The 15,100-nt window shown below is 53.1% G+C and overlaps 1 protein-coding gene across 1 annotated transcript in view; it reads right to left on the reverse strand.

The window, feature by feature from the left end:
* The window catches only part of SLC2A1 (solute carrier family 2 member 1), a 28,863-nt gene extending 14,175 nt beyond the window's left edge, over positions 1–14,688 (reverse strand). The window contains exons 1-2 of the mRNA XM_045859546.1: positions 14,478–14,688; positions 2,043–2,138 (exon numbers count right to left, since the gene is read on the reverse strand). Coding sequence (XP_045715502.1) covers positions 2,043–2,138; positions 14,478–14,495 — 114 coding nt within the window. The 5' untranslated portion in view covers positions 14,496–14,688. The remainder of the gene's footprint in view (positions 1–2,042; positions 2,139–14,477) is intronic.
* Positions 14,689–15,100: the final 412 nt, after the last annotated feature.

Here is a 15,100-nt window from a genome sequence, read left to right on the forward strand (position 1 = left end):
TGTCAGTAACTTACTATGTGATCACAGTCAGGACATCACTTAATCTGGAAGTTCTCAAATTGGGCTGCACATTAGAATCAGTTGGAGAGCTTTAAAAATTTGATGCCCGCCCTGGCTGGTGTGGCTCGGTGGATTGAGTGCCGGCCTGTACACTGAAAGGTCGCAGGTTCAATTCCCAGTCAGGGCACATGCCTGGGGTGTGGGCCAGGTCCCCAGTAGGGAGTGTGCAAGAGGCAACCAATTGATGTATCCCTCACACATTGATGTTTATCTCCCTCTATTTCTCCCTCCCTTCCCCTCTCTCTAAAAATAAATAAGATCTTAGGAAAGAAACTGATGCCCAAACAGAAGCTCAGACTTCTTAGAGCAGAATCTGGGAGTGTCCGGGGGACCCTAAAGTGCCCTCAGCCTCCCTCTACAACAGTACAGACTTTCTGTCTGCCGGACTCCCAAGCGCAGCCAGCTCCGAGCCACACACCTTGGCAAGGGCCATTCAGAGCATTTAGCAAAGCAGGGCTTGGGGCTGTTCCAAGCATGGGACCACAGTCGCCATTTCAGACGAGCTTGGAAAAGTCCTGTCACGTCCCTTACAGCTGAGCATGACTCAGCAGGCCAGGCCTTCCTGGTGACCTGCCCCTGAGCACTGGCGAAGCTCTGACAGTCACCCTCCGCCTGTCTGGAGCAGGCCCTGCTCTAACTACCAGCACTGGCCAGTCCCACCCAACAGGCCCGGGAGCCTCGGGAGCTTCTACTCTGGACAAAGAGTGTGGTCTTGACAGGAGGGCTGCGCACTCATTTCGTCATCCCTGAGAAGGCACGGCATTTTAAACCAGCACGAGGTTGGTCAGGAAGAGGTTGTGTCAACAAGAGCTTGGCTGCCGACTCCCCTGTTCACTAGCTGTGTGACCTTGGGCCCACTGGTCACTTCACCCCCCTCCTCTGTTCAGGGCCTCAGTTTCCAGGTCTATAAAATGGAAATCACCACCCAACCTCAGAAACATATGCAAAAGGCCTGGTGTAGATAGAGGAGGGACTCGGTACCATTTCCTTCCCTGCCTCCTTCCCTCTCCTCTCTTCCCTAAAGCAAGTGGGCTGGGCTGGAGGGGATCAGCAGGGCCCCTCCTAGTCCTGACATTCAAGCGAACAAGTGAGGACAGATCTGGGATGCGACATGGGGAGGGACGAGCAAGCACAGACCTTTACCCCCGCGGTTCCCTAGGGCAAGAGGCCATTTTTGTTGTGCCTGGCACAGAGCCTCCAGGGAGAGGAGATAGTTTCAACCTAGAACAAGATGCCTTGTAGGAGCATGCTGTGAGTGGATGGGTGTGAGCGCAGGCTCGGGGGGCCCCTGGCCGGGAGGGCTCCACAGCAGAGCGGCGCTGGATACCAGCTCCATCCCTGACTAGCTGGGTGATGCCAGGCAGGTTTCTTCTCTCTGTCTGTTCCCTCTGCCTGCAGGATGGGCACCGTGGACGCTGCCTGCCCACCACAGGCTGCATGTGTGCAGCAAGGGAGAGGAACACCAGGAGAGCCCTCCGTAGCCCCAGGGTGCCATGTAAATGCAGCATCATTTAATTATACCCAGCAATTGTTTTGACTATTACAGATGTCTGTGTTGCGTGGGAGGTTGCTCAAGGTAACCTGTTAAGACCCCATGTTTCTATGGTCCCTGAACTTGTACAATTCTGTAGCTCAAAGATTAAAAAAAATCTCTCACCCAAGAATATGTAGAAAGAGAGAGAGAGAGGTAGAAAAAGACAGAAACACCGATGTGAGAAACATCAGTTGGCTGCTTCCCATAGGTGCCCTGACCAGGGATTGAACCTACAACCTTCTGGTGTACAGAATGACGCTCCAACCAACTGAGCTGCCCAGCCAGGGCTGCAGCCCCAAAATTTTAAGGCCAATGACAAGAATCTCTGACCTGTTCAGGCCCAGAAAATTGCTACTGAAGCAGATGATGAGCTGATATAAGGAAATGACTGACACCTAAGAGGAAGGAAGGGCGAGTGTTGATAGGCCAAGGAAAGTGTAGCACTCACCTTCTGCGGGGCATTGATAACTCCAGTGTTGTAGCCAAACTGCAGGGAGCCCAGCACTGCCCCTCCCACGGCCAGCATGAGGCGGCCCGTCACCTTCTGTGGAAAAAGAAAAACACACTGTTACAGGCAGATCTGGGCCGAGGTCACTACAGAGCAGGGCCTGGGCCAGCAGGTGCCCTGTTCAGGTTACGTTGCCTGACTCCCGGCACTACACCAGCCTTTCTCCCAGGAAACTTGACTACTTTTTGACATCGGGTGCCCCAACCAGTTAGCCTGCTAACTTATAGACACTTGGCTGGCCAGACTCATTCCTGGGGTCTTTTTTCTCTCTCTCTCTCTCTCTCTCTCTCTCTCTCTCTCTCTCTCTCTCTGCAGCTAGGTCTTGGCTAGAGATGAACAGGCCTTGGCATTCTCTGGGGTCTCAGTCCCCTGGCAGGGCCAGGCCTGGGGTCCATGTGGCACCACACTCTGATCCTGGGAGGCCCAGGAACCAGTGCCCCCATGTAGGGGTGCGGAGAGAGACAAAAATTACATGGGACAAGCGGCATAGATGAGGGAGTGACCTGAATTTGGACCCAAAGTTTCTGGCCTCTGATTCCTGCCCACCGAATTACAGCAGGCCAAGTGAGCCTTCATCCCAGGCGCCATTTTCGGGTCTGCAAAATGGTAACTGTTTCATGCTGACCAGCCTTGGACATGTGGTCCTGCCCTCCCCTTCACTCCGCTCCACTCACAAGGCCGGAAACTGAGCCCCGTGAGGCAGAGATGAGGCAGAAAAAGAGTTCCAGCTCATGCAGGGGTCTGCAGAGGGCCAGGCTGGATGGAGCTTGGGGTCCCCAGACTCCCCACCTAGGGTCCCTCGTGGCAGCCATCTCCAGACCTTGAGCCTCGCAGGGTTATTTGGACACAGATGACACAGCAGCCAGGAATGTGCTTTGGAAAAGTGACACGTGGCAAGTAAGAGTGTGGGGCCAAGGTGTTTTCAATGGGCAAAGGGCTAAGAGGGAAAAAGGATGGTGGATTTCTGTCCCCTGGAAGCTGAGGACCTGAGAATAGCAGGCAGGTGGGGCCCTGGGTGACAAGGTGCCTGACTTCATTCTTAAAATAAAGAAGCCAAGAAATGTGACATTAGGCAAGCCCTTGGCTGGTCGTGAGAGAATGGGGACACTGAGGGCACCGCACCGGGCTGGGAAGTTCACACCCTGAGCCACACCTGTGAGGGGAGGCTCCGCTCAGCCACACCTGCTGTGGGCCCCGGCTCCCCACCACCACCCCGGAGCCCAGAAGCAGCCCTGACATTCAGATCCTCACAGACAGCCCTGGGCTTCGTTGTTTACCAGACATGTTCCTAGTACAGTCGTTTCATTCTCTAGAAGCCGTCAGGCCAATGATTGAGAAAGCCAAGGTTTTCACAACACAGGCTGAGAAAGAGGAAGGAGGCTTTGGCCAGCCCGAGTGCACAAGCTCAGGGGCTGTGCCTCGTCAGGTGAGCACCGGGCCCTTTCTTCTCGCCCGCGCCCGGCCCTTTCCTGGCCACGCCCGGTCACCTGGATGCTGGTGCTTTCTTCACAGTGGGCTGCACTCCCTTCAAATCCTGTCCTTCCCAGCCCGGCTTGCCCCCTCCCCACTGCCCGCCTGCACAGCAGGCCCTAGCACCCCAGGGTCCCCCTTCTCTCAGCTCCCTAGGGACCCTTCAGACCCAGGGCTGTCCGTTCTGGGTAGGTGGGGAGCACCCGACAGACCCCCAGCCAAGCCCAATTCCTAGGTTCCCCTCCGAGATTAGTAAGAGGATGTGGAGAGGCACCGAGCACCCACAGGGGGTGGGGCTGCCCGCTGCATGACAGCATCCTCGCTGGTGAGTCACAGGCTCCGTCTGGGGCTGTCCGGGGGCTGTCCAGAGTGTGATAAAAACGGTAGGGAAGAGACGTTTTTTCCAGTACACAACAGAACAGACATAAAGCTAGCAATGCAAACTTACAATTTCATAAAATATGGCATAACTGTACAATGCAATATAAGAAGAAAGTTCTTTCCGTATAGATTTGGGACACATACGCACCGAGAGACATTAAGTAGAAAAAGCGAGCCTCGGAACAGCGTGTGTGTTGTGTACTGCCTTTTGTGTAAAAAGTAAATACAAAAGGCGAGGGGATGGCGGCGGGGCAGGAACACAACCGGCACCACCGATCTCGGCTTTGGAACTCGGGGAACACACGGTGCATTTTGATGAGAAGGTGTTTCAGCGCTCGGTGCTTGCCCGCCACTGGTGGCATTTGCTAGAACTCATATGAGTCACGCCGCCGCCCCGGCAAGAGAAAATGCTTCATCAATTGTCACTTACTGGCCCCTCTTTGGAACGAACTCATGACAAGCACCGAGATGCCACTGTACGCCTACCTACGTATCTGAAAGACCACAGAGAAAGGTACTTGGAGGAATCTGGGTGACGGAGGCAGGGCTTAAGGGAGGCTTCCTTGTTCACCCTTTTGCATGTGTTTGCATTTTGAATCATGCGAATATATTACCTATTCAAAAGAAAATTGTTTACAAGCCCCGTGGTGGTGTATTACTTAGAACAAAGCAATTGGAACCAAAATGCAAGTGACAGATAATGCAGATGATCTGTGCTCTGGTAGAATCCTGCCCCTGCAGCACCGGTCTCTGAGAAGCAGTGCTGTTTATTACTACAGGACCCGTTTTCACTCGGCTGTGGTGTCCTGGGGGTCCCTCTGGGCCTCTGACGTCACCCGTGGGGCCCCTCGGAGCAGTGCAGCCTCTGGCAGTGGGGGCTGCCAGGGCCAAGAACAACCCCTTCTGCTGGACTTTGTCATTTGGCAGGTCACGGTAAGACTGCTTTAGAAAACCTGCCTACCCATGTCCTGAGTTATAGCCACAACTGCCCAGGCAGGCTCCTGCATCAGCACCTAAAATGCACAGGGACCCATCACGCTCAGCCCCCCAGGTGAAATGGGCCCTAGTCTCGATGGCAAGGAAGAGGCTTCTGGTCCAGTGCAGAGGCTGGTGTGGTCTAAGCTTCAACCAGTCCATGGGAAAAGGCATTGCAGGAGTCCTGGAGAGAGAGACTTGTAGTTTTGCCTAGAGACAATCAAAGATGGGTTCTCAGGAGGTGACACTGGAGTCGGACCGTGAAGTTGTCCTTCACGGCAGGGAGTCTGCCTAGCAGGGAAACGGTAGCAAGACCGCATTCCAGGTGGACAGAACCATTCATGCAGGGGGGAAAACTGGGCCCCATACAGCGGCCAGGTAAAACAAGGGGTGCTCTGTGTGGCTGGACACTAGGGGTAGGGGTAGACCATGGCTTCTGCTCCTTGGTAGGCACGTGCCATTGTGACCAGTCGCATACCCTCACCCCCACCACCCACCCCCACGGCACCCACCAAACCCTGCTTGGTCGCTGCTGGACTTGGAGTTAGGAGACCCCAGCTGAAGGTCAGTGAGCTGCTTGCTTCCCTCCACCTTGGAGATGGGACATGTGGTGGCCCTGGCTCTGGGCCTCGGCTTCCTCACATAGGAAATGGAGACAAAAGTCCCTTCCCTTTGGGGCTGCTGTCAAGGTCTTCATCAGTGCCCATCACGGAGCGTGCAGGGCTCACTCGGGTCGGGGAAGGATGGAAGCTGCCCTTGACCGGCCCCCACGGCACCATCTGCACCCACCGACCAGCCCTGTGCCCGGAACTAAAACACAGCGATGAAGGCCATTCATGCAACAGGTATTTATTTTGGTGCCAGGCTGATGGGCAAGTTGGTGATACCTCAGAAAAGGGGTACAAACCCCACAACCTGTGGCTTTCTTAAAAAGCCCTTTTTAGGAGTGGAGGAGTAATGTGGAGCCCAGAACCTGAGCCCCCTTGGGGATGGGGCTACCTTCTAGAACGTCCACACACTTTGCCCTCGCTGTGTCCTCTACAGTCTCCAGCTTTTGCTCCAAGCAGCTGGGATATGGATCCGCTGCTCACCCACCAGACTGGGGACTCCTTGAGCATGGGGCCTAGAGGGCCCAGGGCAGGACACAGCACACAACCTTTGCAAAAAAAGACCCACCACTTCCGACTTTTGCTTTTGGGCAAAACTGGCTCTGCATGTACCTGTTCTGCCAGAATGGCGTGCATCCTAACAGTCTTTAACTTGGCTGTTGATCAGTCCTCTGATGAGTACTGGAGCCTCAGCTCTGAGAGGTGGAGGCAGGGAAACAGTAACCCCCATCCCTACCCACAGGGCTGAAGAGGAAAGAGCCCCAAACAGTCGAAACTCTGACTCGCCTAGAGGGCCACACAGGCCCCTCAGCTCCACAAATACCCAGGCTCAGGGTCCAGCACAGAAAATAACCTCATGCCCCCCACTCCTTGTCACCACCTAGTGCCTGGGGTGCAGAGCCTCACCGAGGTCTCTCCCTCCCCCAGGAAGTCAGCGATGAGGTGCCAGCTTCCGGGACCTCTCCTCCCACACACCGGGATGATGATGGACAGGCCTGGCCATGTAGCACGGCCAGCACTGTAGCCTTTTGACTCGCCATATGCCCTTCCCTCAGCACAGCCCTTCAGCCCTGGGCTTGGCCTTTAGCAGGCCCTTGGTCAAAACTGGCAGAGGGGGGGCATGTAGCTACTGCCATTCGGAGGCAGGGCATTCCCTGTGGGAGGAGGGTCCAGAAGTCGCCCCCATCCCCATTACCCACGTGGCTTCCCCAGTGCACTGCAGCATGGGACAGGGCCTTTGTCACTGCTTGGCCCCCGGTTCTAACGAGGGAGGGGAGGGATAGGACGGGGGCTTATTGGATCCATGATAGCTCCCTTTTAATTTATTTTGTGTACACTTCTTTTCTAAGATTTCACGTGGAGCAGAATTCTAGGCATTGAAAGAGAAGCCCAAGAAATTGCAGAATTGCTCTAACACCACCCTCCTGTGATAGATGGGAGCTGGAAGGTCAGAGGTAGGGGCCCTGGGACCCTCAGCAAACAAAAGCCAGTGCTGGGGCTGAGGCCCTTTGGATTCCTACACTGGAGTGTTTTACCCTCTCTGTTATGCTCTCTGACCTTGCCTTTCAAAAAGAAAGAGGAATGGGTTATCCTTCTGACGCCTGACCCTCAGAGGACCTCGGGCATTTGCTCCCCTCGAAGCCATTTCCTCCAAACCTTCCAGTGATGTCAGGACTTTTGCTTGGCTGAGCCTCCCTGCACCCCATGGTGGCCCAGAGGCAGAAGGGACTCATCAATCTGTGTGTGTGCGTGTACGCATGTGTGTGTGTGTTTGGGAGGAGGGGCCTCATCAATCTTTAAAGCGGAGAGGAGGAGCTGCCGAATTTAGCAGCACCAGCAGCGCCAGCAGCGCCAGCAGCACCTGCAAGGAGCTAGGCACCACGCCAGGGGCTTCTTACGTATCCTAATTCAAGTATTACAAACACACAAACACCTGGAAGAGACTGCTCCCACTTCCACAGATGAAAAAATGGGAGGATCGGAGAGGAAAAGTGGGTACTAGCCGGCAAGTCCCTCAGCTTCTGTGAAATTTCAAGTTTGGGGTCTCGGATGCCCAACTCTGTGCCCTTTCTGCTCATGTCCTCCCTCCTTGGCTTCCGGGTACTGGTCCCTGAAAGAAACAAGGTTGCTACCTGGTGCTTTCTGTGTACATCAAGTCCCCGTCCAGCAACTCAGGACCTTGCCCAGTCTGAGCCAGGACAGCCCAGGCCCAAGCTTCTGGCTGCTCGGGTGGCTTTGCTCTAAGCCAGGGTAGGCAAACTATGGTTGGAGGACCAAATCCATTCTGCCAGCTAAGGGTGGACTTTACATTTTTTTTTAACTAGCTGAAAAGCAAAGACTAACATTTTGTAATAAATAAAAATACTAAATAATGTTAGCCCTGGCTGGCATAGCTCAGTGGATTGAACGCAGGCTACGAACCAAAGCATCACAGATTCGATTCCCAGTCAGGGTACATGGCCCCCAGCAACCACACATTGATGTTTCTCTCTCTCTCTTTCTCCTTCCCTTCCCTCTCTAAAAATAAATAAATAAAATCTAGTAGGAATCAAAAATAAAATTGGAAAAAAAAAAGAATAATGTTTAAAAAATATTAAATTCAGCCCTAGCTGGTGTGGCTCAGCGGATTGAGTGCCGGGCTGCTAACCAAAGGGTTGCCAGTTTGACTCCCAGTCAGGGCACATGCCTGGGTTGTGGGCTGGGTCCCCGGTGGGGGGGTGCATGAGAGGCAACCACACTTTGATACTTATCTTTCTTTCCCCTTCTCTTCCCCTTTCTCTAAAAAGAAGTAAATAAAATCTTTTAAAAAATTATATTAAATTCGGCTCTTGTTGGTGTCGCTCAGCAGATTGAGCACCAGCCTGTGGGCCTGTGAACTGAAAAGTCCCTGGTTGGATTCCCTGTCAAGGCACATGCCTGGGTTGCAGGCCGGGTCCCCAGTTCAGGGCATGGGAGGAGAGGCAGCTGAATTGATGTTTTTCTTCTTCTCTTTCTCCTTCCCTTCCCCTCTCTCTGAAAATAAATAAATAAAATATTTTTAAAAAGTATATTACTTTCAAATTTCAGTGAGCACTAATATAGTTTGGTTGGACACAGCCATACTCCTTGGTTTACGTATTGTCTATGGCTGCTTTTGTGCTGCAGTGACGACGCTGAGCACTCGTGGCCGACGGGGACAGTGCGGCCCACAAAGCTGATGATATTTACTATTTGGCTCTTGACAGGAAAAGTTTACCAGTCTCTGCTTTAAGTGCCAGGTCCCCTGAACTACTCTGTGCAAACCCAATACACAAACAAACAGCACAGGGGTTTCAAAGCCTTCCAGGCAAAACCAGGTCATTCTGAGTAAATAAGAAGGTGTTCCTTCTAAAACGGGATGTTCAGTGCAGACGGCTGGCTCCCGGCACGGCGTGTGTGGGCCCTCGGTCAGGACCTGGACAGCTGGAGCAGAGGACGCCCCCGAGGATGTGCCCTCTTCAGTGGTGGGACGGGCACCGATTCAACTCAGAAAAATGAATTTGTAAAACCATGGGGATGTACGCAAAGGTCCCAAACACTCTCGGCAAACAAGTATACTGGTAAGTCCCAGCGCCCCAGCTTCCCCGCTTGCGTGACCTTGGAAAAGCCCCTTCCTCTGACACCTCCAGCTCTCCATAAGAGAGGTTCTCTAAGAAAAATAAATTATATTACTAAAGAAACATACTGTGTGAGTGCACTAATTCTAGTCAATGGGGATTCAGCAACAGAAACCAAATTCCTGCATTCCTGTTGAATTTGATATTTTAGTTGAGGGCAGGGATAGAAAATAAATACCTAAATACCTAAATAAATACCTAAAATACATCAGGTGGTGAGTGGTATGAAGGAAGTGATGGGGGTGCTATTCTGTAATCATGCCTGTAATGGAACACTAGGCAGCTGTTGGAAAGAATGCAGCACATCTGTATGTACTTGATCTGAAAAGAGCCTCAGGGTAGACTGTTCAGAGAAAAAGGCAAGGTATGAAACCATGTACAAAATGTACATTTTGAGTGGCGGCAGGCGGTGGGGGGATAATGAACTCGTATGGTACGGTAGGTGCTTGTACTCGGCAAGTATTCACCTGTGAGGAGAAGTGGGTAAACACAATGGACCACACAGGGCTGCAAAGAACTCAGTAGAAAGTATGGTCCAATTCCATAGTAATCACATTTATAGGCACATATAGGCACATGCCAAACTACTACAACTGGGAGAAGACATTTACTCTTTTACTTTGTGTACTTCACGCAGTTGACTCCATTGCTTCTATAATTACAAAACAAAACCAAAAAAAAAAAAAAACCCAAAAACCTCAATCCGAGAGTTTTGTACTGTTATTGCTACCACAGCTGAGCAAATAAGTTCCAACAGGAGGTGTGGCTGTCCTGAGCCGAATGGAAGAGCTGTTTCTGACGGAGCCCTTTCTCCCCACTCCCAAATGCCAAGGTCGGGGAGACAGCTCTAGGCTGGATGGTGTGGGGGGATGTCCTGTCCAGCAGAGACCTCAGTAGCCAAAGGCTCCTTAAGCTGGGATCTGGCAAAAGCTCTCTCCCCCCGCACTTCCAGGGTGCCGAGACCCTTGGTAGGCAAATGCCAGAAAGGTGGTGGTCCTGGAGAAGACGGATCCTGTCCCCATTCTGCCCAAGTTCAAGACCTGGGAGCCTGCTCAGTTACTGTAAAACCTCCCAGCATTCTTGCATTAGCTACAGCTTCCCTGGCCCGGGTGGCTGGATGGCAGAGCCTCAGGCTCCAGTCCACCCCTCCCACGGAGGGAGGTAACAATGGAGGTTTGTTTTGGTGGCCAGGCCTGGGCCTGCAGGCCTGGACACAGCCTCTCAGAGCCCGTATGTCCAACCAAGGAGCCTGCTCAGGGTCTACTATCCTGGGGATGCTGGTTACCAAACGGAGTGACTTTATCACCTCTTTGCCCAGGAGTGACATGGGGGAGGGAGGGGGTTGCGGGTCCCAAGCCAGTGCTGCACACACTTTCCCCTTTGTTTCAGGCGTCCCCAGCTCTGCCAGCCTGGGGGAGGGGGGAACTGGATGCCTGTACCCTTGGAGCCAGAGCAGAGCTCTAGGCCCTGACACCCTGTGACCAGGAGGCACTGGGGAGAGCTGAGCTCCCTGAAGTTACAAGCTGATTATGGGGGATTTGGGGCTGACCCAGCGCTGGGGCAAGTAGGGTCGACTCCCTGAATGGTGGCTCAGCATGACAAGGATCATCACGGAGATGTTTACACTGCTTGCACACCCAAACTGGCCACACAAAGGGTCTCTGCACTTAAAATAGCCACCACCCTAGAGGCTACGTAGGGCCCCTGGCCCATCTCACCACATCACCACCACAGGGCAGCAAGCCTCCATTTTACAGGGAAGAAACCAAGGCTCTGAGAAAAGTCATTTTCTCAAGGTCACAGTTTTGTGAGGACATGTTTTGTTTCTATTCACAGAAGGGTTTCTTTCAGTTGTCAGGTCATGCCTAATCCAACTTTGAGATGCCTGCTGCACCCAGAAAGAGCCTGGAAAAGTCCTAGAAGTCTGGGGATTCCTGCTGATTTGGGGGGAAGGGGACACAGAGGACAGGGGTCTGGAGAAGAAAGCACCTTTTTTTCCACTGGAGAACATCTCAACTATTTTGTGACCGCCTTATCTTGAACACGTCTCTTTGCTTTTCTGGCCTCGGTTTTCTCATCGAGGGCTGGGCGGTGGACTGGAAGGTCCCTTCCTGCTCTGGCTTTCCTCCATCCTCCTGTGTCATCCTAGAAAGACTGGCAGCGTGTGTTGGGGTACACAGCTCAGTGCAACCTTGGAAAAGTCATTTTTCACTGAACTGTGACTCGAATCTCCCTCACAGGGGAGGAGGGCAGCCACATTAGTTGATTCATCTCTGTCTCACCCATGAGCTACCTCTGTAAAGCAACCACCTGATAAGCCCCTAATGAAGAACTGCAGCTGTAATGATTTCCTCGATCAAGTGTTACTCGTGGCCCACGCACACTGGGGCTCCCCAAAAGCTTGAACTACCAGAATGCTGGTCTTCTGGACAGAGCCCAGGTACCAGGTCATCTGAGGCCCAGGTAATAGCACTGCATCATGGGAGCCCGAAGAGGCAAGGAAGATTTATGGAATGTCTATGCGGACACATGTCTTTTTCTGACTTCTTACACTCTAATGATGAAAATGACATCACTGGCAGCTAAGGAAACTGAGCTAGGCGGGAATTCAGAACCACATCTGCTGGACTTCAGAAGCCTACACTCTGCACTGCTGAGGGGCCAAGGGACCCTGGGGGATTTCTGATTTCTTCTTTGTCGGGAGGGCAGAAGCGGTAGAGGCCCTGGGGCTCCAGCAGCTGGGTGCCCTTCAGGAAGGGCCCGATGAGAGGTCCTGGAGCAGGGTTCACTCTTACCCACTGCCCGGGAGGGAGCGTGAGCAAACCCCTGTCCCTCTCCTACTTCCTGCTCCGTGAAACTCATCACAGTGAGCTACAGAGGAGCACACGGAACACACACGGGAGGCACGGGAGTCAATTCCGAGTTCCTCGGAGACGAAGAGGAACATAGCAGGAGGAACTTTGGAGCCTGATACACCTGGTCTTAAGACCTTGGGCAAGTAATACAATCTCTCCAGGTCTAGAGCAACACCCTGCACAAAGGCTGTGCTTTCTGATCAGCGCTGCAATCTCCGACGGGGAGGGGTTTATTCCAGACAGTATGCGGGATGATCTATGGAAGGGTTAGCAAAAAACAAAAATAAATGTTTTACTATAACTACTGTTTGTTTTTCACAATTTCTTTTGTGTAGGCATAAAATCTACTAGAGTAACAGTGCAGGTACATGAATTTATAAATAGAGATAAGCCACTTGAAAGGGGGTGCTCCAAAATTGACTGATGGGGCATATAGTCAAACATTTGGAGGTTATTGCATGAAAAACACCCACCGGCAACAGCATTTAGAACCAGCTGGTACAAGGGCAGACCTTGAATTTGGGCAAACTCCTCCAGCAGCCCCAACTTCAAGAAAGGCCTTGACTGGTGTGGCTCCGTGGGGTGGGCGTTGTCCTGCAAACCAGGGGAGTCACCGGTCGGGGCACATGTTTGGGTTGCTGGCCAGATCCCCTGGTTGGGAGCATGTGAGGGGCAACCATGGTTGTTTCTCTCCCTCTCTTTCTCCCTCCCTTCCCCTCTCTCTAAAAACAAATAAGTAAAATCTTTCAAAAAATAAAGAAAGAAAAGGCTATGATGAAAAGGGACAGTGGAAGTCCTTCCTGACTGCCTGGGTTCAAATCTATCTTGGCCACTTATGAGACTTACTAGCTGTGAGGCTTTAGGAAAGTTTCTTCCCTTATCTGAGCTCCCGGCCCATGAACTAGCAGTGACACTGAAAAGCATTTTTACCAAGAGCCTAGTAAACTGTCAGAATATTCTATCTCCACAAAGCATGTTCACTTACTCAACAAATAAATACCCAGGTCCTGCATCACATCCTGAACAGGTAGTTCTTACCCTTGAGGAAGTAAAAAACTTATCTCTGTCCTATACAGTGAGAAACTGAGGCCCAGAGAGGGTAAGTGGCCTGCCAGAGCACTGAGATAACACAGCAAGTATTTGGACATCGGAGTCTCAAGCCCTTACCCCCAGCACTTCTCATTTGGTTTTTTATTTTGTTATATGCCAGCATAATGGCCAACCCATGACTGTTAAGAAATTTGTTCCCCGGGGCGGCATGAGGCAAGCAAGTGGTCAGGATTCGGCGAGTATGAAGGAGTCTTTTCCTGCTGAGAGTATAGCTCGGCGTGAATGTCGGGCACCCTTCTGCTCAGCCAAGACCCTGATTAGTCCCCCCACCCGCCACCCCCGCACAACTCCACAGCCCACAGGAAGGGGCAGTGCAGAGCTGGGGTAGCTCGGTCCTACCCCATCGTTCCGGGTAAAAAAAAAAAAGGGGGAGGGGGCATCCCCGCGCCTTCCCAGCCAAGGAAATGGGAACATTTAAGAGGGTAAGAGGGTGCGTTTCAAAGAAAAAAAAAGTGACTTGAAAATATTCTATACAAGGGGGAAGATGGGAGGAAGGAAACAATGTTTTGCACACAGGAGGGGCTCGATATATATTCTGGAAAAGACAAGATTCACTGCAGGACGAAAAGAAAAAAAAAAAAAAGATCCTACTTGGGCAGTGGTTTGCCCCCAGAGAAGAGTCGTCATCTATTCAGAGTACGAAGTCTCTGGTCCCCAGTCCCCCTCCTCCGGTTCCACTCCAGCCTGAGGTCCCTTCCCGACCCCCACCTCCCACAGGGCTCATGGCGGCGGCCCCTGTGGTGCTCTGTCACAAGCCCGGGCCCAGAGGGAAACGTGCCACCTCCGAGCACATCTCCCCTGTACTTGGCAAAAGCTTTGAGGCCTGCGCCACCGGAAAAGTAGGGCCACAGAGGCCCTCTTCTTTTCGTCTACGCCTGGAAAGGACCAGGCAGGCAACCTGGAACTGGACTCCCGGCTTTGATAAAGTATTCTCCGCGTTAAAGGCAAACACGAGGCCACGCGTGATTCGGCGCCCCGGAAAGGGGAGCGGCGACGCGTGGCCCGCTGAGGGTCCCGCCTCCTCGGCACGCAGCTGGGGCCGGGCCAGGCCGGGCCGGGGGGCTCGGCCGCCTCAGCCAATGGATGAACCCCGGAGGAGTCCGCGCGCCGCAGCCGCGCGCGGGCCCTGGTTGCCGGGGCCCCGGAAGCCAGACGCTCGGAGCTGGCGCCAAATCCGCTCGTGGCGCGTTCGCACCCGCCAAATCGCGAGCCCATGCCACCCCTGTGTCCCCCCACTCCTGCGCTCTAGGCCGCCGCCCACAGACACTCCGAGACGCGCGCCGCCCGCTCCGGGTGAACAGCACGGCCGGGCCGCCGGAGTTCGCCAGCTCTGCTATTTACCTTGCTGCTGGGATCCATGACCGTGCTCTCTGCGCCGGAGGCTCTGGCTTCAACCGGTGCGCGGGCGGGCGGCTCAGGTCCCCAAACTCCGACTGCGAGTGAGACTCTTCTAGCTCCCAGGATCCGCAGTCTCCACGCTCCACAAGGCTACCTCTACGGTTTATAGGACCCTAGCCACTGGCTGGCGCTAGTAGTGTGTGTGTGCTGGAGGAGGGGTGAGGGGGCTCCAATCAAGGGCGTGGCTTGACACGTCAGAGGCGGGGACTGCGCGGGAAGGGGGCCGGGGTGAGGGCCAGTTCTGTAGCTGAGATACGTAGGTTAAGGAGTGAAGGAAGGCAAGAATGAATGAACAAATGAGCAGTTAGTCTCTTTCCTGCCAGATTAAAAAAAATACTTTATTTGCTTTTAAAATGGATTTTAAAGGAAGGGAGAGAGAGAAACATTGATTTCTTGTTCCATTTATTTATGCATTCATTGGTTGCTTCTCACACGTGCCCTGACCAGGGATTGAACCCCCTTGGAGTATGGGGAGGACGCTCTAACCAACTAAACTACCTGGCTGGGGCTCCAGCCAACTCTTCCAGCCTTTCCTTGAATGCTTTTTGGGTTTCGCTACCTTCCTG

Source organism: Phyllostomus hastatus, unplaced genomic scaffold (assembly GCF_019186645.2).
Source record: "Phyllostomus hastatus isolate PE091 unplaced genomic scaffold, TTU_PhHast_1.1 phas_scaffold_182, whole genome shotgun sequence".
Taxonomy (NCBI): domain Eukaryota; kingdom Metazoa; phylum Chordata; class Mammalia; order Chiroptera; family Phyllostomidae; genus Phyllostomus; species Phyllostomus hastatus.